This window comes from Maylandia zebra, linkage group LG6 (genome assembly GCF_041146795.1).
Source record: "Maylandia zebra isolate NMK-2024a linkage group LG6, Mzebra_GT3a, whole genome shotgun sequence".
Lineage (NCBI taxonomy): Eukaryota > Metazoa > Chordata > Actinopteri > Cichliformes > Cichlidae > Maylandia > Maylandia zebra.
This window is the reverse complement of record NC_135172.1, coordinates 27,454,502-27,478,995: the sequence shown is the minus strand read 5'-3', so window position 1 is coordinate 27,478,995 and position 24,494 is coordinate 27,454,502. Positions and strand designations below refer to the sequence as shown.

Here is a 24,494-nt window from a genome sequence, read left to right as displayed (position 1 = left end):
TCTAGCATTATTTTATTCTTTTTCCTTTTTAACACAGTTTTTTTTGGGAGGGACAACTCACAATTAAACAAACAAAAACAAATTGTTAGATGTGCATTCATCTAATTCCGGACTATATATTCCTTGAATACAATTACCTCTTCAATTACAAAGTTATACTACACCTTAAAACGATGTTTTAAAGATCTGAATGTGTCTTTTATACACAGTGATTTTTTTTGTCTCTGTATAAAAATACAAAAATGGGAAAATGATGAAACTAGGTAAACATGACAGGTTGGTGTGTCAATGAAACTGCAAAAAAACAAACAAACAACAACAAAAAACAAAAAAACAAGCACTACATCTCAGACTCCACAGTTAGCACGTTAAATGTTATGTTATGTTAGTTCATGACAATACAGTTACTCAAATGTCAAAAGGATAAGACTGGTGATATTCTGCATTTTTATATCCACACACAAATTGATTTAAAAGACCAAAGTCAACATGATTGAGTCTAGCTTTGTCTGTGTAGCTAAAAATTGTCACATCATGCACCACTTTATAGCGATGCTACCAGTTCTGAGGCTATACACATGAGCTAAATGTTCATCAGCAAACAATGAGCAGGCAGAAAATCATGATGGCATACTGACACAATGACACAACACAAAGTTTAGTTGAAGCCTTTGGGTTTTTCAAGTGTTTAATCATGAACCAGGGAACTATTAAAATTTAAATTCACCAACTCAGCAGGACTCATAAATAAAAAAAGCATTTTTATAGCAAAATTTCAAACAGCGAAAATCAACATGTCTGGGTGAAAGTATTTGACTGGCACTGTCACAGTTCCCTGTCTTGTGCCCTGATTTACAGCAGAAAAATAGTCAAATAAAAATTTCCCTTCATTTAAATAATGAAGGTAAAAACAATTAAAGTAGCAAGCTGCTTTAAGAAATGATGATGTCCTTTATAAGGTTAATAGAATTGCACTGATGTTTGCTGCATTTATGTCTTCAGCAAGGCCAAACGGATTTGATGTTAAAATCATAAACTTGCTAAATTATGAAGTATTAGTACTCCGAGATCTAAGTCATCATAGTTAATAACCCTAACCCCACTCTAATAGTATGCTGTGGAAAAAGTAAAGGAGGATCTTTCAGGAGAAAAAAATTTAAAAAAGACCCAAAACAAATATTACATATTCTGTGAAAAAAACACACATACACACATTCTGATTGGCTAGCCTTAGTGTTAGGGTTAGGTTTGGGGCCGCGATATGATGACTCTGAGAAACTAAAGTGGTTGGTTTTCATCCTTTCATAGGATTTGCTGACATTAATATAATTATAGATTTCCACTAGTATTTCAAGGTCACTTCAGTTAACGATGTAACGTTTTAGTGCATTCGTCTACGCAGTCATTTCCTATGTTACACTACAGTATGTCCATTAGTATGTTTCTTTGCATCACACACAGTCACACACATACAGTTGTGGTAGGAACTTTAAATACATCGTGGAGATTTTTGGATTTTTAATGATTTCTTGGAACTGCTTTTTCCATGGTGGAATGACAGCATACATCTTTAATGACAGTAAAAAATATCAATAGGGTGCACATGTTTGAATTTATTTTGGAATTTCTTCATCCACAAAGCGTCAAAATGACATATTTGATTAAATGTCCCTTATCAAGTTGCAGTCCGACCAGATACTTTTGGCATCCATCAGTCTTGGCAGAGTTTGGTTTAAATTGGCTGGTCTCCTGGCAAAAACCTGGCTTTTAAGCATAATCCATAAATTTGTGTTCTTAGGTTTGAAAGCCTCACCTTTAACCATCCAAACATACCTCTTGTCATTGTGATCAAACAGCTCAATCTTTGTGTCACCTGACCATAAAATTTGGCATTTGGCTTGTCCACGTGGGCAGCTGAAAATTGTAGATCAGTTGTTTAAGGTGTCGATTTTGGAGCAAGGACTTCTGTCTTGGTCAGCGCCGTCTCAGTCCATGGCAATGTAAAACATGCTTCAATTGTTCAGTTCCTACTGCTGGTTTTCCAGCAGTTTCCAGTTCATGGCAGGCTTGAGCCTTTGTGGTTTCTCAACATGTTCCTGAACAATTCCCTGTCATCTAAGGGGTGAGAGTTGGGGTCTTCTTCGAGAAGTTGGCAAAGTGGTGACAAATAACTTGTACTTACAGAGAATTGTTTGAATTGAAGAATTGAAAAAAGGCGTTTTAATAACATTGTACAACTATCAGCACAACCTAAATGAGTTTATGTATAATTTCGATCATGTGTGGATTAGAGAAAATTCAAAATACATTCAAACTTGCACCCAGTTCTTGCTTTTTAAAGTCCTGTAAGTTGGCTTAATTCCCCCCTGGAAAAACAACAGTTAAAGAAATCATTAGAACTCCAACATCACAGTTACGTTCATGGCCATGACGAGTGCATGTAAACTTCTGACCACAACTGCACTTAAAATATCAAATCTCAAAGCGTGGTCATTTTCAGGATATTTAACTCTATTTTCATCCCATCTTCCGCTTCATTCTCTACACTCATTGCATGATTGTCATATACTGCTGTGTGTGTTGTCTTGTTATTTTCCAATTGTTCTGCTCTGTCTTCTTGGTCGTCGGATGCAGCTTGGCAGCATTTGCAGCAGCAACAGCATTTTGCGATTAAAACCCCAACTGCTTTGTCGCAGGGAGCCAGGGAGTGTGCCCATAGTGGGAGGAAGTCCCAGGATCGCAGGACTGCAGGCAGCCACCCAGGTTTCTGCTTTTGTAGTATGTTGATCACAATGATTATGATCAACATGATGAGTAGAGGAACACCCACGCCCACCAGTACCTTCCAGCCAGCCAGCGACAGGGCGAAAATGAGAAGCGGTAAAACGAAGAAGCAGCAGATGATGTAGACTACAGCAAACCAGCGGTACTTGCCCGTGATGTTGCCCAGACCTTTAGCCAACCGGATAGGGACGCGGGTAAATGGAATGGGATACCACAGAATGATGCCAGAGATGTTGAACAGGAAGTGCACGAGGGCAATCTGAATTGTTAACAAACAACAAGCATCAGTGTAAGTGCAAAGAGGTAGCTTGCTACAAATTCAGAGTAAAAAATGTAATCTTTTACAGGTTGATAATTTCCTGATAAGTTTCTTTTTTATTGAAAATAAATGATTTGGCACGAGATGTCAGAGCCACAAAGATACTGGTCACTTTATTAGGTACACCTTGCTTGGACTTCAATTCTTCCTGACATGGATTCAACAAGATTCAGAGATTTTGGTCTATATTGACGAAAGCATCGTACAACCTCTGCAGATAGGTCAGCTCCACATCCATGATATGAATTTCTCATTCTGCCACATCCTAAAGGTGCTCTATTTGATTGATATCGGGTAACTGAGGAGGCTGGGATGAGTACAGTGAACTCATTGTCACGTTCAAGAAACCAGTTTGACATAGTTTGAGCTTTATGACATGGTGTGTTATCCTGCTGGATGCAGCCAGCAGAAGATGCTCAGTTGGTACTAGGGGGTCAAAATGTGCCAAATATCTCCCACCCCATTTCAACACTACGACCAGCCTTACTCTTTGATGTAAAGCACAATGGAGCCATGTATGTTGTTTACAGCTAATTCTGTCCCAACCATCTGAATGTCGCAGAACCTGTGTGAACTGTAATCTCAGTTTCCTGTTCTTAGCGGACAGGAGGGGCATCTGGTGTGGTCCTCTGCTGCTGTAGCCAATCTGCTTCAAGGTTCGATGTGGTGTGCATTGAGAGTCGTTAATTGGTGGTTATTTAAATTGTACCTATCAGCTTGAAGCAGTATGGCTATTCTCCTCTGACCTATTTTTTATGTAGTTGTTGGGAAAATCCCAGTAGTTTCTCAAATATGCAGACCAGCTCATCTGGCACCAACAAGTCGAGATTACTGAAATCACCCATAATTGAAATGAGCTCATTTTGTTAATCAATTATAAGATTTCTCAGTTTTAACATTTGTTATCTTATCTATGCTTGGAGTTGTGAATAAAATACTGGCTCATGCGATTTGAAAGTCTTTTAGTTTTCATTTTGTTCAAATTTAAAGAACGGCCTTTTCTGGATAGTATTAACAAGTAGTTGATAAGGTGTACCTAATGAAGTGTCCAGTAAGTTTATATTTCCAACAGCTGTTTCCACAACGATTTGTCCCAAATTTTCATGGAGGCACCCAATTTCTCCCTCAAACCACAAATTTAAAGTTCAGCTAAATGTCACAGTTGAATAAAAATTAAATTAGTTGGATAAAATATTATTATTATTAGGGTAAAATTAGTCATTTGGATTTTTGCAGACCTTAATATGTAGGTAACCATAGGAAATATGTTAAATAGCAAATATGACATAATTTCTCATGAGAAGATGTACCTGCAATGATATTTAAATTATTATAAATTAAGAAAATGATTTTTTAGTACAGTATAAAACCTTAGAAAGGCTTGTAGTGGTTCTAAACAATTACAATTACTGACACATTTAATGTTAACCAGGACAGGAGAGTGTTTTTGTGGGAATGACTGACCTGTAGAGCGTCAGCCAGAGTTTCTCCGGGACTAGCCATGGCTGCCAGAATGGCTGTGGTGGTTGTGCCGATATTTGAACCAAGACACAGTGGGTACGCTCTCTCTATACTGATGACACCAATGCCTATTGAATTAAAAACGACATGGTTGGAATACATATTTTCACCATGTGTCTGACAACCATCACTATCTGCTTCACCATGATATTACAGTCATTAGATTTAGGTCCTGGTCATTATGGATAAACAAAAATATCAAGAAAAGAACAATACTCCTTTCAGACAGATTCTGTCCTTTACTGCCTAAAAAGTCACATAAAGAAGACAAACAAGATATAGAAATCTTTAGAAAAAAATATTCAGAAGGAAACAAATATTTTCAATCGTGCATCAATGCTGTTTTTAATAATAAATACATGGAGGTGATAGAAGTAATGGATGAATGCATAATTAACCTCACCAACTAGTGGCGTAATGGCAGAAGTGAACACTGAGCTGCTCTGCACGATGAAGGTCATTCCAGCACCGACTAAAATGGCGATGTAGCCCGTGACCCAACCGAAGGGAAATGGGAAATCTGTGCAGATACAAGAACATTCATGTATTATTCTACACATCACATCCAGTTTTTTTTTACAGAATTTATAGAGTGCAGTGATGCTCACTGGTGTTGAGGACTTTCTTGATGACAACAGCCACCTGTCCCTTCAGCATAGAGTTGAGCAGCTTGACTATGAGGATCAGGCAGGAGCAGAGCACGAGCAGAGAGAGAGCCAGCAGAATCAGACCCACCGCCATATCAGACAGATTCACATCCACAAAGAGGTGTGTACCTGGCAACACACAGAAACACGCACATAATTACAAGAAAGAAATACACAATGTGGACAAAACTACTGGCCTACATGTCTTAACATGTCTTTGAATTCAAGTGTTTCATTCAGCCTCATTGCCACAGGAGTGTAAAAATGTTTATAGGTCTACCATTATAAACATTTGTAAAAGAATGGGCCCACTGAATTTGAGTAAGGTACTGCAATGCAATGCAACAAGTCAGTTTGTAACATTTTTTTTTCCCACGATCAAGTCGAAGTAGTTTTGTTGCAAAGTGGAAGCATTCGGGAAACACAGCAACTCAGCCTTAAAGAGGTAGACCTGATAAACTGAGTGCTGAGGAGCGTGGTGCATAAAAGTCACCGGTGCTCTACTGATGCAATAACTGAACAGCTCATTACCTCTGGCATTAACATCAGCACAAAAACTGTGTGCTGGAAGCTTCATGGCATGAGTCTCCAAGCTGAAGCAGCTCCTGTAGGTATAATGTGTAGGTGTCCCACTACTTTTGTTCATATAATGTTGTAGTAACTTTTGTATGCAATTTACTGATAGACTCACAGTGCTATTAGTAAATTGCACTATTATTATGATGACATCTGATGTATATCTAATGTATATATATGTATATGAGATGCTTAATCTGGGCAGACTACTGTCCCACAAGGACAATGAAAAGTACACAGTTCAATCCAAATGTCTCTACAAGGAGACTGTCTATCATATTGTGATGGAAACATTATTCCTTTATTTACATAATTAAATTAAAGTAAATAGTGGTCTTACATTTCTTTATATTGTATGTCTGAGAAATGTTCTTTAGCGTGAAGGTATAATTGCCATCAACCCAGCACAGAGAAGGAGAGGTACAGTTCTCTGGACCAGGAACTGTGACATTCATTAAGGTCTGAAACAGGGTGGAAAACATATATTCAGCATTTAATTCTTAGTTCTTTGGAGTATATTTGGATATATTTGACATGCTTTGGTCTTACTGTGTTGGTGAAGGTTTGGCACCATCTCTTTATGAGGCTCTTGTTTTTAGCTTCTGGATCGTTGGTGGCAATCCCACTAATCACAGATGCATCCAGCTGAGTCAGAAGGAAAAAGGGAGGAGGAAATAAACTGTGAACTATAAACCATGAGAGATAACAGTCTTATATATGAGCATCTTATCTGTCTGATAATGTTAAGAGTGTGAAAAAAAGCAATAGACTACAGACATTCATGTCAGCATTCATCTTTCAGGAAATGAATCGTGCTACTTAATACTTTGTGTTCTCAATATCATTTTAGATAGAGGTGAAATTCTGCTGTTATATATAGATGTTATGCATGGCCACTCTTACTGTATCATCCAGGCCTGTCAAGCATGTTTTTTCACCTTATTGATGACCAAAAACTGAATAAGGCAGCTGCATGTTTGTTTGTTATTTGGAAAATTAAGATAATAATGACATCTTACCTCTATGATTGATTCAGTGAGGGGGTCAGTGATCACATTTAACAGATCTGGGGCCTCTCCACTCTGGATTTCGAATGAATCAGTGATGAGCTTGGTGACCACAAACAAGTAACCACTGGCTACCTCCAGAGGCAGCAGCACCAACACTGAGAGCCAGTTAAAGAAGTCGTGCACTGTGGCCCCTGCGAAAGCTCTAAGTGTATAATGAAACACAAAAGCAAGACAACAATGACCTTTGATCTTTTTGATGAAAGCGTGATATCACTGCTTTCCAGGTAAAGAATTCTAGGAAATGTGTACCATTTATCTTTTCTCTGAACCTGAGAGTCATAAAATAAAAATTAATTAACTATTTTGTTTGTTGATTTATTTATTTTTTATTAAATATTACATGGTTAATTTTGTATTTATTTTATTTCCCGGAGGCCTAAGAATCTCAGGTTGAAAAGAAGGCTGTTTGTCAGTTACATAGTAGCAGGTTATTGGAGTTCAAAGAGCTTCAGAGGTAAGATAATAATACAGATAATAAGAGAGTAATAAAACAGACCGATTAATATTCATTTACAGCTAAGTAAACAAGTCAAGAAAAGAACAAAACATTTTTAGGACAGATCATCACATCTTGCAAAAGTTTTGCGAGATCTCGCAAAACAAACTCGGGATCTCGCAAAAGTTTTGCGAGATCTCGCAAAACTTTTAGCCGCATTCTTCGGACGCCGGCTCGAAGCCGACGGGGAGGTCGAGGCACGATGTGCCGGGAAAGCGGTGTTCCTCCCGGCTGTAGTGGGTCTCGACCTCCCGTTAGCTCGAAGCTAACGGGAAGAATGCGGCTAAAACTTTTGCGAGATCTCGCAAAACTTTTGCGAGATCCCGAGATAGTTTTGCGAGATCTCGCAAAAGTCTGTCTTAATTTTTTTTTCTCCCATGTCCCCTGCGGGGCTCCGTAAAAAATAAACAAAACCGCTCAATTACTTTTAGAAATATTAGGAGCATTGATCTATCAGCTCTTTCCCATGGCATTAACAACTTACCTACCATTGATGCCTCAGCTTCCATAGACTATAACACTATAACAATGAACTTATCAACCTCTTAGATACCTTGGCTCCCCAAAAAACTCGGACTGTTTCTTTCTGATACTCATCTGAACTTCGCCAACTTAAAGCTACTGGACGCTGCCTGGAACGTCTATCCAGGAAAACAGGACTTACTATTCACAAAGACATGTATCTCAGTCATATACAACACTATAAAGAAGCTATTCATCATGCTAAATCTGCTTACTACACCTCTGTTATTGAATCCGCTGAAGGAAACACTCGCACTTTGTTTTCTACATTGCATAATATTGTTAAACCCCAGATACCTTTGCCATACATACACACTCTGCCACAGTTTGCAACAAATTTATGGACTTTTTTTAAACCAAGATTGAGACTATTCATCAGCAATTGCCCTCGTCCTGTGAAATGGTCAATTGTTCTATCTGCATTTTTTGTCCTTCTCAGCTGTCATCCTCTCTATCCAATTTTGAACTTCCCACAATAACTCAGCTATCTTCCATAATTACTAACTTAAAGTCATCATCATGTAAACTTGATCCACTGCCAACAAATCTTGTTAAACTCTCATTCCCGTCTCTTGCCCCACTGATTGCTAATATCGCACACTCCTCTCTTATATCTGGTTCTGTTCCTTCTTCTCTTAAAACTGCAATAATAACTCCAATACTGAAAAAGAATGGTTCAGATCTCTCCAATCTAAAAAATTTCAGGCCAAGTTCAAATCTCCCTTTCCTAGCAAAAATTCTTGAAAAGATAGTGGCTGCACAGGTTCATCATCATCTCATTGGAAATAACTTGTATGAACAGTTTCAGTCCGGCTTCCGTTCATGTCACAGTACAGAAACAGCCCTAGTAAAAATCACCAATGATCTTTTGCTTGTAGCTGATTCTGGACTTATATCCATTCTCATTCTCCTTGACCTTACAGCAGCTTTTGTCCCACCGCATCCTCCTTCACAGATTAGCATCTATTGGCATCAATGGTACAGTACTCACCTGGTTTACTTCTTATCTCTCTGGCCGCTCACAGTTTGTTCAATTACAGTTCAGTATCTACTCCAGTTAATTCCGGTGTACCCCAAGGCTCTGTCCTGGGTCCTTTACTTTTTTATCATCTATCTCCTACCCCTAGGTAATATTTTTAGGAAGCATAACATCCAGTTTCACTGCTACGCAGATGACACCCAGCTCTACCTATCCTCCAAACCCACAGCTACTCTCCCACCCACATCCATTTCTGACGGTTTAAGTGAAATCAAGGTCTGGTTTACTCACAACTTTCTTAAACTTAATGGCAATAAAACAGAATTAATTTTAATAGGCACCAGATCAAAACAGTTCCAACCAGTCTTTCGTTATCCATTGATAACTCTGTTGTCACACCCTCCCCTCGGGTTAAGAGTCTTGGTGTCATCCTCGATAGCACTCTGTCCTTCACAGCACATATAAATAATATCAGTACCGCCATACTTGTCAATGCTCTTGTCACATCTCGTCTGGATTACTGTAATTCTCTTCTCTATGGTTTACCTCATAAATCCCTCCATAAACTGCAGTTGGTTCAAAATACAGCTGCTCGTATTATTTCCAGAACTAGATCCACTGAACATATAACACCTGTTCTTAAACAGCTCCATTGGCTTCCAATTTACCTCGGTGTCAATTTCAAGATCCTGCTTCTCACTTTCAAAGCGCTTCATAACCTTGCTCCTCCATATCTATCCGATCTTCTCCATACATACTCACCCCTCCGTACACTCCGCTCTTCTTCAGCTTCCCTTCTGTCAGTTCCACCTGCTCGCCTGACTACCATTAGACTCAGAGCCTTTAGTTGTTCTGCCCCGAGACTTTGGAATGCACTTCCACTTGCTCTCCAGACCACACACTGTCTCACCACTTTTCAATCACGTCTCAAGACTCATCTATTTAGAATTGCATACACCTGATCTGTCTGAGTCCATTTTTACCTTGCCCAGTTTTTATATTTGCCTTTATACTTTTATGACTGTTTATGTCTAAATTTTATCTACCATGTTTGCTATATATACATTTTTCTTATCTTTTTTTATGGTATTGTTTACGTGTTACTGTAAGGTGACCTTGAGGGTCTGAAAGGTGCCTATATATAAAATTTATTGTTATTATTATTATTATTATTATTATTATTATTATTATTATTATTATTACATGTATTTATCATTGGCATGAATGCCATGGTAATTTTTGGCTTTAATGACTTCATTGAACTGTTCTTCTTTCAGGGTGGAATGATTGTACAGAATACATTTTACTGACTTTAAATGTTAAAAAAAAAATAAAAGCAAGAATTTTTTGATCATGAGAGACTACGGCTGATAATTTCTCTTTGCCAGCAAAGAAGAAGAACTGTAGAGTTCTGGAGGAAGTCCCAAACTGTTACCCGGGATGAGAAGACATTGCTTAAGATATTCTGGAAAAAGCCTGCCATGAACTAGAAACTTCTGAAATACCACATAACGGTCAGTGAAGTGAGTATTATGTCGCCATGGACTGAGACCTTCAACACCACCCCCATATGGTGAAGCAAAGGAGAAGCTAAAGGTCCTACACATTCTCTAACTTCATCTCAAAGCAACAGCTAGATGGTTGAAACTTGGAAACAGTTGGACGTTCACACATCAAAACTAGTTTTGGAGTGGATAAAGTATATATTTGATCCTGCGTATATAGTTTTGACCATGTGTAGATCACAGAAAATTCAAATTTATGCACTCAATCCTTTTTTTAAGTCAGTAAAGATGTATTCTGTACAATAAGTTCACTCTGGAAAAAGAGCAGTTAAAAGAAAACATGGAAATCCCCGAATAACCATACATCGATGCCCATGATGAGTGCATGTAAACGTCTGAACAGAGCTATAATTCATCAGGGTGTTCCTCTAGATACCGTGGGAGAATGCCCACAAGATTCGCAAGGTATATATTTCTGTATATTACTACAATATAATGAAGAACACACACATATTTTCTCCTGGGTTACTTTTTTCTGTTTAGCAGAAGGAAAGGAAGCTTCCATGATGCACAAATTCATTACCTCCGAAAAGTGTTGCGTTCACCAGCCTGCGTCATGGCGACTAGAGTGTTTGTGACCGAGGTGCCGATGTTGGTGCCCATGATGATAGGAACGGCTACCTGAACTGTTAACACTGTGGAGACACAAAGACCTCCTTCAATATCATCCTCACTCATGATGAGTTTTCTATGCATGGATGTGTCTCTGTATGTGCTGGTAGAGGGGAGAAGTTCATACTCACAACCAGACGAGACCATGCTGACAACTATGGAGGAGGAAGTGGATGAGCTCTGGACCAGCAGGGTGACCAGAACACCAATGACTAAACCAGCCAGAGGGTTGGACAAAATTTCGTTGTCCTGAAAGATGTCACCTGCCGTTTTACCTGGACCAGGTGAAAAGTAGAGAGTGAACATTTTCACATTCATACCATATTTTATTTTTGAATATAAAAATATTATATATTATGCTTGGGATTGGTGATCGGGTACATTTTAAACAGTAGTAGAACTGAGTACTGCTAAAGGTGACTTGCACAGTGTCTTAAAAACAAGATGTCTGCTGTGGTAAAAGGACTATAGCTTGCAAGTTTATTGCTCAATATTACATTAACTCACAGCTTCTGATAAGTTTAAGAGTGAGTACCTCCCACAAGCTGGAAAGCTGAGCTCAGGATGTCAAGAGAACAGACGAACATATAGAGGAAACCTAAAAGCAGAATCAGCTTCCCCACTGATATCAGCACTCTGAGGACCTTCCCTTTGGTATCCAGAGCTGAAACAAAGAGAAAGAGACAAAGCAAAATATACAAGATCAACATGTCTGAAATAACTGACTGAAAAAAAGCACTATTACACAAAAATACACCTTACCCCCCCCCCTTCTTCTTCTTTATTGTAAACTCTATAGTCCAGTGGCGCTGGATTCAAAGAGGAGGGTAACAACTAAGTGAATATAGTAATTCATGTATATTTTTTAGTGCTGTCAGCGTTAATCTCGTGGGGCTGCACGGCGTTAATGCCACGTTAATGCGGTTATGGCGTTAACATCATTTTAACAAGACTAGCGCTGACAGCACTAATAATTTTATATACTAGTAGTATTATGTTCTATAATTTTAGAGTTCATCTTAACCTCTATTGCAGTCAAAGCAAATTTACCTAATTTATCTTATCTGAACAGGACGTTTGTTCACTGCTATCACTAACACTACCATTTATTACTGGTACACTGTTCAAGTAATCAGATCAATGTTTGAACTTCTTAAAATGAGGTAATGATGATCCAGAAGCAAACTAGAGTTTGTATTAATGTTTTAAAACATGAAAACCTTTTATGTCTTATTCTTTTAGTTTTATACAGATCAACACTTAAAGCTGTTTTTAAATAAATATTTACAAAATCATCAAACTTACAGACAAACTCGAAATATGAAACAAGTGTTTGCAAAAGCATTTACACCTTTAATAGGACACACTGAATATTAACACACTGAAAATTAATATGGTGTACATGAGGAAAAACTCCTAAACACATAAACTTATTGGGGGGGGGGGGTTCACTTTGTTTAAAAATCAAATATAAAAGCTTCTCAGTGACTATTTTAATTATCACTGTAACAAACAGTAACTCTTTAGCTGCAGGACTTTGTGTTTTACTGCAGCTCTTTATGGTGTGATGTACAGGTAATGTTCTTAATCACTAGGCCTGATTTGTAAATGCAATAGTTATTAACAATGTGCTCATCTTATCAGGACTGTCTTATCACAGTCCTTGATGAGACATTGCTTGTACTATTAGAAACAACGAGTCTACACCTGACCACGGGACACCCGCGTCCTTCAGTTCTGGCAGGTCCCATGGATCTGTCTCCTCCGGCTCATCCACGATCAGAGCCGCAGTGGAATGTGCAGGGCTCGCTTTGATTTCTATAAACATGAGAAAAAAGACCATTTTTGTCCTGCTGCACACACACATGTAATTCTGATTAAATCAATCAGTAGCTTTTCCTTACACACCTTTACTTTTATATCCATTTTTCTCATCGTTGTCTTCCTTACATTTGTTTTTTGTAGCCATTTGCTGAAAAAAAATCAGATTCATTTTCACTCATTTAGCTTTAGTCATTCTCAAACTATTCTTTAGCATAAATAATACTTAAATTATATCAACGCTATTGTAATATTTAGATAACACAAAGAAAAAACTCCATATTATACATAAACTGTAAAGTAGCTTGCTGTTATCCCTAAATGCAGCAAGCTTTTACACAGAATGATGCATTGCTATGTAAAATTTCCTCTATTTTTGCTGCAATTTGTTAGAGTGATGATTGCCGTTAACTAACAATGCAGCAAACTAAGCATAGATACAGAAAACCTCATTCAGCTGTATCGGCTCCTCGCTTTTAAACTAATTTTCTCTAGCAGGTATTGGCTTCAGGAATAACACACACACACACACATCTTGTCTCATGCCATGTATTGATACATGTATTGATCTTTGTGTCACATTTGTCTAAGCTGTGCCCTGTTTTCTATCATTACTTGTTCATAAGAGGATTACTGCACAGCTAATATTGAACGTCAGTTTTAGTTTTCACATGCTGGGCTTCAGTGGACCACATCCAATCATTTTCAGACTTAATTTCAGTGTTTTCTGTTCTGAATTCCAGCTCAGTAACAATAAACGTGTTTTTTTTCCACATGAATTAAGAGCCACATGCATACACAGCAGTATGTATGTTAAAACATATTTTAAGAATTTATAAATAAATATAATTTAAAAATCTCCACACATCCTCGTGTTACCATACAAATGTTGCAGTTCATGAACTCTTGACCCATACTGATTCTCCCAATCCATCATATAATTTTATTAACTTAAATACTCCAGTTTTGCATTCAGTTTTCAGTTAACAGCAGCAAAAATAATTAGACGATTGACTGAGACATGTCTGTCCTCACCTGTGGCGGGTGTAGTGTGTCCATCCTTCCCGTGCACTTTTTACTTCAGCCTCCGGTTTAAAAATGCTGCCTTTGTGCAGATAAAAAAATGTGATGTGCAGTGTTCACATCACTGGGAACACTTCCGTCACGATGATAAGATAAACACACCTTCCAAACTTTGATTATTCTTACCTGACTCGGCTTTAATCTTTTTGTCAGTGGTGTTGCAATCCAACTCACATTGTACCTGATAAGTCTCAGGCTGGTGGCGTCAGCTTTCAACTGCACCTCCACACCTGCTGCTAAACTTACCCTACCGATGTACTTTGTACATTTTGCACGCAAAACTCATAATCAGTTCTGTTTGCGTGTCCCGTTTGGAAATATGATCATCCATTTAAAACATGAACTCTTAAAGCAAAAACTCTGTGCTTAATTTAGCTGTTAAAAAAAATAATTCTTCGTTGCATGTCTCATGCACAGCTCTCAGAGTGAGGATATCTCCAGCTGGTGGACCCTGAGATTAACATGGGAAAGAGGTGACAGACACAATGGATGCCCTGACAAAGATTTATTTATACCACACAGGGCAGTGGGGTGTGATCATTGACTGTATTGGGGATGGGGTGGGTCTATAATGTCATACAAGTCCAACTTGAGTGTATTTTTGGAGCATTTTTGGATAGAAATTATTGATTTTCCTAATCCAGCTACCCATTGGTCAATATTTCAAACTGCCAGTGAATTAAGTTTAGCTCCATAAAACTCTTCATAACAAACAAAAAAAGTCAATCTGCGCCAGAGTGATGCGCTGAATCTCCATGGTAGCTGCGCCAGCATGGGAACCCAGAATCCACTGCTCTAGTGCACAACAAGCCCCTGTGGGACATTTCCATGTATCCTTCCCATCTGACCAAATGCTCTGTTGCTAATTTATTAGGTTCAGCTTGTCAATGTGGATGTACATGAAATAAATATGAACTCATAATTTTCCATTTTAAAGAAGTGCTAATTTGATTTTTTTGAAGCACTTTCAACAAATACTGAACACCTTAACTTTCATAAAGGAATTCTGTGTAAGAGGACTGCTTTAGTAGACATAATTGATTTTAGATAGATTAACCAAGCAAATGTGTAACTGTTTTTTTTTTGTTTTGTTTTTTTTTGTTTTGTTTTTTTGCTTTTTTTTTGGGGGGGGGGGGGGGGGGGGGGGGGGTGAAATGGGGGTAGTTAATATGAATCCAAAAAACAAACCAAAGTGCCACAGTTAACTCAGCAAGTAATTTGTACCTATACCACAGCTTAGAGCTACTTGGGTGGCCCAGTTATGTAACAGTGTGGTTAGCTCAAGTAACTCTGCAGTGACCTAATGAAACCGTTGCCAGTATTGATTGTCCCAGAAGCCACGCTGTGCCCCTCTGCAACCCAGTGCACTGAGGTGCCCGTCTGGTTGTCCCAAAAGCCCACAAATTACAACTCCCCAGCTACAGTTCTAATTGGCTGATTATGCCTTAGCATTCCAGTTTGGCCTTACCCCTAAACAGGAGCACCTCCATCGCACACCAACACAGTTAAGGCACATATACCCTTTAGCCTTGCATCTCCTGCCATGCAGTAAAACCAAATGGAAGATAACTAAGGTGACAAAGGATACAACTGACATTGTCTTTTAGTTTTCTTTTACTTTTATTGATTGTGGTCTCTCTTCTGCTGTACTTATTTTGAACATGCTTAGGATAAAAAGATTCACAGGCTTGATCTTCTCCTTAATAGAAGCATTAAAAGACCTTTGATGCATATATGTGCCTCTACATGGCATGTCCTTCTGAAAACCAAGTAAACAATTATGTTTTAGTTGAACTTCTTTTGTGATGTCCCGCCTATTTGGAGATGAAAGAGGCCACCCAAACACATGAGATATCATTGGAAAAGCCAGGATGTTCTCTTTTGAACACAACGGGGCTTATTATGGTAGCTCAAATATGTCCAAAGACATAGAACAAAAACAATTGTCCATTAAAGAGGACATAAATTAATAGGCTGGTTCTCAGGAGGATGTGAGGCAAAGTCTTTTTCAGTTTACAAGTGCAACAGCATCATCTAGGCACTATACCATGATATTACAGCACTGCACAATTTGGCTCTTATCACCCATTTGTGGCCCTGTATATTATTTTTAATGAAAATCAAGTTGCCATTAATGGTTCCTAAACTGATACATCACTAACGAAGTACAGAAAAATTAGTTGTGCAACTCTGGAAAGTATTTTGCTGTCTGTAAAGTCTAAATAATCAGCACAACATGGACAAAATTATAGTAAAATGTAATGTGTTATTCAATTGAAATATTACGTAGCATGCATAATGTATATTATAAAAGTTGCAGTATTGTAAAATGTAATATGATGAGACATATATGATTATGTGACAAACTGTGCAAACATCTTGAGTCACCCCTCATTTTGCTTTCTAGCAGCCAGACTTTCCTGTCATGTTTTTAAAATGTTCTTGAGAAATGCTTCTTCAGTTTTATCAAGGTCTTTTAAAAGACAATGGCTGTTTTTTTGTTTATATTAAATCAAAGTACTTGCACCTGGCTATTTTCACAGGAATGCTTTTTGTTTCTTAAGTCACTTAATACTGACCTATGAATGATTTGTTCATGAAAAGGCTGTGCAATTTAAGAGATGGAACAGTGTTGTGTCTACACATAACAGACAACTTAGCAAAGAACCCTTTTTAAATTGTATCTTCAGCTACTTTATTACTAGTAGTCTGATTACTACTTTATTACTAGTAATCAGACTACTAGTAATAAAGTAGAGTCATAGAGTCTTTAGCCGTCTTTAACCGACTCTATGACAAATGTCCAAGATTACACTATTTGACAGGCAAGAAACTATTGTTCTAATAATTCTCATTAGTATCGGATCTCTTTGGGCGTGTGGCTCTAAAAAAATGTATTCTTCTTACCAGCAAACCAATACCCACACAATAAGGCAGTTATGATTATGAAAACAATTAAATAGTTTGCATAATATGAAGATGTGAACCGGAAAGTGACAGAAAATAGTTCACCTCCACTAGAGGGAGCGGGTTGACAACATTAGTACCGCTCTAACAGCCTTTTTTTTTCCAAAATAAAAGACCCAGTTGAGAGCGCTTTCTGATGTTTTAAAGTAATACAATTGCAACGATGTTTATTTTTTATTATTTGGAATCATGTTCATGGGAGATTACATTCCAGCAGTAAAACTGAGATTAACAGGCTTTCTTTTCTCCTTTTTTGTTAGCTAAACAAATGCAACTTTCCTTTAACTTCCGGGTTAATGTCAACCAATCTGTAGCAATGACATTGTACCAAACTCTAGACAAGTCAGTACGCCGAGTGGCTTATACTATGTTAGTTCACATGCTTTGAGGTGTCAGGAAGCTTGGACATTATCGTCAGTATGTCGTCCTCCACTACAGGTTTCCCGGGCGAGCGGCAGCACCAACCGGCGCAGGTAAAACATGGAGATAAACACGCACTAATTTAGATGCTAACACGTTAGCTTACGGTAGCTGGCAGTGACTTTGGATGAACTGCACGCGCAGTTTTATGGAGAGGGGTGTGTGCTTTGTTGCCCTCCGTTTTAATTTCAGTAATTTGAAGATGGATACGTTTGCATGGATTTCTATGACTTCTAGCGGCTGTTAACTAACAGTAAGGTGTTTGCGTTAACCTGCAGACGCCGCTGAACATTGACTACATCCCCACAGAAGAAGAGAGGAGAGTGTTGAGAGAGTGCAACCAGGAGAGCTTTTTTTACAGGTGTAAGTTTCCCGTGCACGCCAGCTTGATGGTTTAGGATGTGAAAATGTTGTTTGTTGTGACTCCGTCGTGTTTACACTGACATCATTATGATTTCTCCACAGCGGTGCCCTTCTCTGTGATCAGCATGGCTATTACCCAAGCCCTAGTGGCCAGAGGTAATGTTGTTCATACTGTGGAGCAGGGGTGTCAAACTCATTTTACACAGTGGGCCACATTCAGAGCAGTCCAATCTGGTTTTCAATAGGACAGATCAGTCATACGTATTATAAAGTGTTCCTCTTTCTTTCACTCTGAAGACGTAAGAGAAGTCTTATGAAAACAATTTATAAAGAAAATATGTGGGAGTGAATTGGCGTGTCACTTTGGTCTTAAATGTTTAGAAAGAAATGTAGCTTTGTTTTTTATTTTACAGATAAATTTGATCGAATTTTACCACAAAACATTGATTTCTAAAGAACATAGTGAAAAACTTGAACTTCTGCTAATTAATGGAGTATTAACAATAATTTTAAAAAAAAATCTATAATTATAGATACTTTACTAATTCCACACTGTGGAAATTCCCTTGTTACAAGGGTCAGAAAGAAAAAGTAAATTAGACATTATATTTATACACAAGTATTTTTAGATGGTGTTTTTTCTGTGTCTACATTGTACACTCTGACTGCTGTTGGGATGAAGGACTTGCGATAGTGCTCGTTCCTACACAGTGTCTGTAACAGTCTACTGCTGAAGGACCTGCTCAGGGCATCCACAGTCTCATGCAGGGGGTAAGAGACTGTGGATGTGGACCATGCTAATGTCCATAATGAACATTAGCATGGTTAACATCCTGCTCTCACCCACTTCCTCTATGGAGTCTTGGGGACTGGCAAGGACAGAGCTGTTGATGGGTTGCTGATATTTCTGTTTGTAAGATGGCTCTAAAACTGACAGAAAGCACAGTGAAATGTTGAAATTTATGCTCTCCTTTGTAATTTTCACATTTTCTAAAGCATCCAGAGGGACGAGATCATTCTGGCCCCAGGGCCATGTGTTTAACATCCCTGCTGTACTGGAATCGGCACAATATCAGTTAAATGAACATTGTCACATGTTGATACTCAAGTTGACATGAATGTGTTAAATTTGCAGGGGCTCTGTCTGCATCTCCAAGATTTGGATCTTTACCCAAAGTTGCCTGTAAGTTTATAAGTGTTAAATATGTGGGATACACACATACACACACTTGCCCTGTATTTACTGAGTAGAATAAGAAAAACCTCTCTGTTAAACTCAGTTTGTGTTGTTTTCTCGTTTCTTTTTTTTTTTGACTGTGTTTGACCCTACAGTTGCTGGTTTCTGTGGCTACCTGGCTGGAAAACTGTCATATATGAAAACATGTCAGGAAAAATTCAAGAGGCTGGAGAACTCTCCTCTTGGCGAGATTATCAGACAGAAGTCAGGCCTGCCTCCACTGAAGTGAGTATCACATACACTTAATTAAATGCTGGCCTGTTGAGATTAACTGTCAGCAGCATTGCCTTTAGCATTTTGTCCCCTTCTTTACAGATCCCAGGGTCCTCAGTCAGAGTTGGGTGACCCAGACTCTCAGTCTTTTGAACCCATATTCCAGCCTGCAGAAGCCTCGAGCCACACCTACAGCAAAGATTATGGATATGGCTACAGTCCAGACCCACCAGCACAGATGGACAGAGGAGATGACTTTACTGCTCCAGGTATTCCAAACGGGCAATATGTGGGTTATTCACAATTGAGTTCTCCACAGTAGCTCACCAAAAGAAAGTCCTGGGGCCAAAGCTTCCTGTTCTCTTTTTTTGCAAGGAGTTTGCGGCTCCCACTAGCCGTCTTCAGTTAATTTTCCACGAGTGTTAATATTGTATTGATAAAGTGCTCTCTGAATTTTGCTTGCAGCAAGAATAGAAAAGTGCTACCAGTGAAAAGGAAAGACCTTTTCTATCCTTTTCACTTGTTACAGTTAGGTGGTCATCAAAGTCCAGCATTTACTAGTTTTTCTTGTTCGGCATACATCTGAAATTACTTTTTTTTTAAAAACAAAACAAAACAAGAGTTGGTTGCACAAATTTGAATTTACTTTGGATGTTCTCTAATCCACACAGGCTCAAAAATAGATACACATATCTCCCTTGATATTTTGTTATATGTCCCTTAGCAAGTTGCACCTTAGCCATATGCTTCTGGTAGTCATCAACAAGCTTCTGGCATAGTGCTGGCTGGATTTCTTGGTTAATTTAAATCTGTTGATTTTGTGGTACAGGTCTGACTTTTTGAGCATACTCCAAAATTTTTTAATAGACTTTAAGGTCTAAGCTTTCTGAAGGCAACTCCAGCTTAATGGCAACCTGCTTTATCTATTGCAAAGTCAGTTTTAAAGTACTGAGATCATTGTCCTGTTGGAACACTCAGTTGTGTCCAAGTTTCAATCGTTCGTCTGCTGATTTTAGGTGAATTTGAAGAATTAGGAAGTAGCTGCGTCCAGATGAACAAAATCAACTTTTTTGAGATTTCAGATTTCCTTACGTGGATTATTGAGCATGCATTAAGACGTGGCCCTTCTTCATTATTCTTTCCACTTTGTATAATGTACCACTGGCACCAAAACAGCTGCAGATCATAAACTACCACCCCCATGCTTGATGATACAGTGTTCTTGGGTTTAAAAGTCTCCCCTTCACACCTCCAAACATACCTCTTTGCAAAATACTATTTTTAATTTTTAATCCTCTCATTCTAAAAAGTAATCAGTGTATAAAGCATCAAACTACTTTTTTGCAAATGTTATATTGTAACTTGTATTCTTACTGAGATTAAACATGTAAGTTGCAAAAGGTGTCCACTGAATTCACAGACTGAGTTAATTTAATCATCCAAACATTTCAACAAAACTTTCCAGTAGAAATGAACTTTTTTTTTTTTAAATCCCATCTTTTGCCCTGTAAATTTCAGTCCAGTCATATGTGGAAGAGGAGGAGCCCAAGAGGAAGTCTATCCTCTATGAGGACCTGAGGCTCAAAAACAGAGAGAACTATGAGGTCACACTCACTCAGAAAGCTGACGCATTGCTCAAAACACCACCTGCAAAAGAGCCAGAAAGACCCAAGAAAGATGGTAGGTGGTTACTGCTAAGGCATATATAGAACTTGATATATACTTTTTTTTTCCTTCCTTGGCCAAACTAGATGGAAGATAACCAACATTATAGAACTGTATATTTGTGTCTCTAAAGTGGTGTCTTACAGAGGTTCAAAGTTAGCTGTTAAAGGAGTTGCTTCATAGTCTATAATTCTGACAATGTCTGTAAGTTAGCATTAAATGACACAATAATTAAATTATAGCAACAGCTGAGAGAAAAAAAAATCTTATAGAATTCAAGGAAGTAAAATGTACAAAACCAAATGTCTGGAAGTCCATCAAAGAAGAAAACCTTATTTAGTCGTAGCAGCAGAATCCTATTCTTGTGATGCGCCTGCATCTATATCGTGAACAAGCAGAGGAGCAACTGGCATGGAAACAAATAGTAGGGAGGGAGAAATTTGACCTCATTACTGCCTTTTATTATAATTCAAGATGCAGTGTGGATTGCACCTTACAGGAGGACTAGGATAATTTCCTTAAAAAATGGTGGTGGATAGATAGAGGTCGATTTGCAAGTACAGCCTGTCTTTTAAGTAATTTGTAAAATAATTTGCATTTCTCCTTCTGTCTCTGTACAGTGAAGAAGAACATCTATGGAGACGCTTGGGAGGAATGAGTCCTTTGGTGAAAATAAGATGTGATCAGTATTCGAGTGTCACTTATTGTACAGGACACGGGCTTTTCAGTGGTCACTTTTCATGATGTACAAGATTATGATAATTTTGTCTTTTAAGTATTAATAAAACCAAACAGTTTCAGGTCTTGGTGCTCTGTGTTTTCACACTAATGTGACTTTATCAAAAAAATTTCTATTAACTAGGATAAAGGCAAAGGTTCAAAACAAAAAACCCTGGAGGTGCATTTGACTTGTTTGAACTTGCATCCAGAGTTTAAGACGCTTTCCTAACCTGCAGTTGTTACAATGATTTAAGCACTGTTGTAATTGCATCATGTTTAATACCATGGTGCAAGTACAACAGGGAGTTTAATAGTGAAAGAGAAACTTCTGTTTTACTCATCACAGAGGCCTTTAATTTAGGCGTAAATATGACAATTTAACTTGCAGAGAAATGGACCAAAACCACCAAGGAAACCACTCTCTAAACCTAATCAGTGAAATTTGTTTGGACTGTTTGTCTAGATGCAACACAGAAAGTGGAGTACATCCTGCTGACACCAAATTCAGATAATCAGACAAAAAAAGAAAAATAGAAAGATACAGTGCTTAGCAATTTTACTAGATCACCAACTAGCGTAAGGATTACGCAGCAGCTCCCATAAATTAATAGCACTGGCATAAAAATCATATTTGGTGTTATTTGGTTATTCCACCAGTATGTGCAAACACTTTTAATCAAAATATATTTAATGCTAAAATAGTTATCCATGAATTTTCAGATGTACTTTTACAAAAACTGGTAAAGCACATTATTGCTTTCTTGATGCCAAGTTGCAATTATTTACATGCATTTCTTACCAGGAACATAAATAGTTGAATTTGGTGGTCTAATAAAATAAGTTTTTTAATACTACCATAAAAAGATTGGAATATTTTAAGAAATACTGGGAAAACATGACTGCTCCAACAACACTGCACACTGGTTATTAGTTATACTTGATTGTCATTTTTCTTATGGGTTGACCATGCAGTTAATACAGCCCTATTAGGGTCTGTATTAACTGCATGGTCTGTATTGTTACTTCTGTGCATCAATTCTGGTTTCCAATTTGTAAGAAAGAGATTAGAAGGTTTTTATTTAATTTTTAATTAGTAGGAATAAAAATATAGAAAATTGGAATTTTTAAAAATGACAAGTCACCAGAAATATTTGAACTTTCAAAAAAAAAAAAAAACTACAATTAATTATACAAGCAGGCAGAAACAATCAGTGCTGAGATGCTGCAGGATCTTATAGATGATAAAAACTGAGTAGCTTTTATATAGGATAAGCCTTCATAAGTGGATCCTTGCCAAGGCAAACTCATCTGAAAATATCTACTCTTGTAACAGTGATCCTCCACTCTTATGGCCATGGCTATGGCTATGACCATGACTGTGACCGTGGCCATGGCTGTGACTGTGGTTGCAGCTGTGGTCGAAACTCTGTGGTGAAAAGTGTCCAGAGCTGTGTCCTGCAACATGTCCATGAAGACTAAGAGGTGGTGTGGGACTCGCCTGGTGTGGCCAGCCTTCATAAGTCATGGCAGCAGTGTTGGCAGTGGGTAATGGAGCATAAGCTTGCACTGGGTAAGACCCAGGTGTGGGATTGATCTGTGGAAGCAAGGTCTTCTTCCTGTCCTCGGAGGAAGCTGGGATGAACATATCACCGCTGACGGTCCTGAACAGCCTGAAAGGCAACAACTTCTCCAGAACTCCAGCCTTTGCCTCAGACATGTCCAGAAAAGAGACCCATCCTTTACCGTACATCACCCCAACCAGGATGGCAATCACATTACAGGGCAGCACACAGTGAGGGACCAGAGCAGTGGTGATGACAAGGAACACCCAAGGAAGGGCCATAGTGGGAAAACTCACTCCACATAGAAAGGCTTTAGTCATCTTTGTGTGCATGGTAGTTATAGCCACAGAGGCAAGAGTGACGGGAACCAACCCCTCAGTGTGACCCTGGAAGCCGTCCTCCTGCAGGAGATCCATGAAGCTGTAAAACAAGCCTATGATCGAGGACAGCAGGAGGAACAGAAAGAGGAAACGGACCGTCCCCACACCTTTCTCCAAGCTCCCGCTGAGAAACACCAAAGTTGTGATGTTCAGAAGAAGCTGAGCAAAGGTTCGGTGGTAAAAGGGAAACATCAGGATGCAGTATAGGTGTCCGTTTTGAAAAACACTTGCGCCGATGCTGAAGATGCCTTGTTTTAAGCTCAAACATGTTTGGATTGCAAATAAAACACACGATATGATGCTCACTGTGACAATCCCGCTGGTGAAAGCTGGAACAATATCTTTGATAATTTTGCAGATCATCTTAATATGCTCAGTGAGAGCCATTTTATCATCCAACTCAGGATATCCACGATTAATGAGCTAAATAGAAGTTGAGCAAGACTTGCCGAACTGCTTCATCGATGTCTTCACTTCCTAAAGAGGAAGAAGTGCCATTTCCGGGATGTTTCGAGCCGAAGGCTTCTGTGACTTTCTCAGGATGTTTCCTTTTTGATGGATAGAAATGGCGTGCAGTCTGTGATGCAATATATCGATAGAAAGCACACCAAATTAACTTACTGTACAAACATCTAGCTAGGTATGAATCAGGGCGGCTAGCATGGGTAATAAGAAAACTTCTCGGTAAAACTTTCAAAATAAGTTTCCCTCTAATTTATTTTAGTAAAAACATGTATGTTCTAAGATTTAACCAACGACATTCAAGTCATATTTTGAAAAAGACTTTGCTCAGCTTCCGGTTTTAACTGCCCATCCTCTAGCTATCATTCACACCTCTGCGCCTTCTGCTCAAAGTGAAGAGATGCACTTTTTTCTTTCCCACAAGTATTTGTACAAGTTTAAGATACTTGAATAATCTTCATATAACAACATGCAAGACTCCTAAATAGTTGGTGAAGGAAATTGCCTTCC

General features: G+C 38.4%; 3 protein-coding genes across 3 annotated transcripts; 1 reads left to right on the top strand and 2 right to left on the bottom strand.

The window, feature by feature from the left end:
• On the bottom strand, window positions 1-14,433 carry slc34a2a (solute carrier family 34 member 2a). Its single transcript, XM_004567913.4, has 14 exons — window positions 14,122-14,433; window positions 13,948-14,017; window positions 13,000-13,063; window positions 12,799-12,909; window positions 11,627-11,755; window positions 11,223-11,366; window positions 11,003-11,114; window positions 6,867-7,059; window positions 6,397-6,492; window positions 6,188-6,308; window positions 5,233-5,400; window positions 5,028-5,144; window positions 4,568-4,692; window positions 1-3,043 (listed from the first exon to the last, which is right to left on the bottom strand). Exons 2-14 carry the CDS (start codon window positions 13,969-13,971, stop codon window positions 2,480-2,482), a joined length of 1,968 nt encoding a protein of 655 aa, XP_004567970.1. The 5' UTR covers window positions 13,972-14,017; window positions 14,122-14,433; the 3' UTR covers window positions 1-2,479.
• A 2,814-nt stretch (window positions 14,434-17,247) lies between these two features.
• LOC101486081 (OCIA domain-containing protein 1) lies at window positions 17,248-21,660 on the top strand. The gene is made up of 8 exons (XM_004567914.4): window positions 17,248-17,435; window positions 17,661-17,745; window positions 17,848-17,901; window positions 18,881-18,928; window positions 19,078-19,207; window positions 19,298-19,464; window positions 20,714-20,875; window positions 21,481-21,660. Exons 1-8 carry the CDS (start codon window positions 17,382-17,384, stop codon window positions 21,516-21,518), a joined length of 738 nt encoding a protein of 245 aa, XP_004567971.1. The 5' UTR covers window positions 17,248-17,381; the 3' UTR covers window positions 21,519-21,660.
• A 125-nt stretch (window positions 21,661-21,785) lies between these two features.
• rhbdd2 (rhomboid domain containing 2) lies at window positions 21,786-24,212 on the bottom strand. Its single transcript, XM_004567915.4, has one exon. The coding sequence runs from the start codon at window positions 23,907-23,909 to the stop codon at window positions 22,899-22,901; it is 1,011 nt and encodes a 336-aa protein (XP_004567972.1). The 5' UTR covers window positions 23,910-24,212; the 3' UTR covers window positions 21,786-22,898.
• Between the last annotated feature and the right edge of the window lie 282 nt (window positions 24,213-24,494).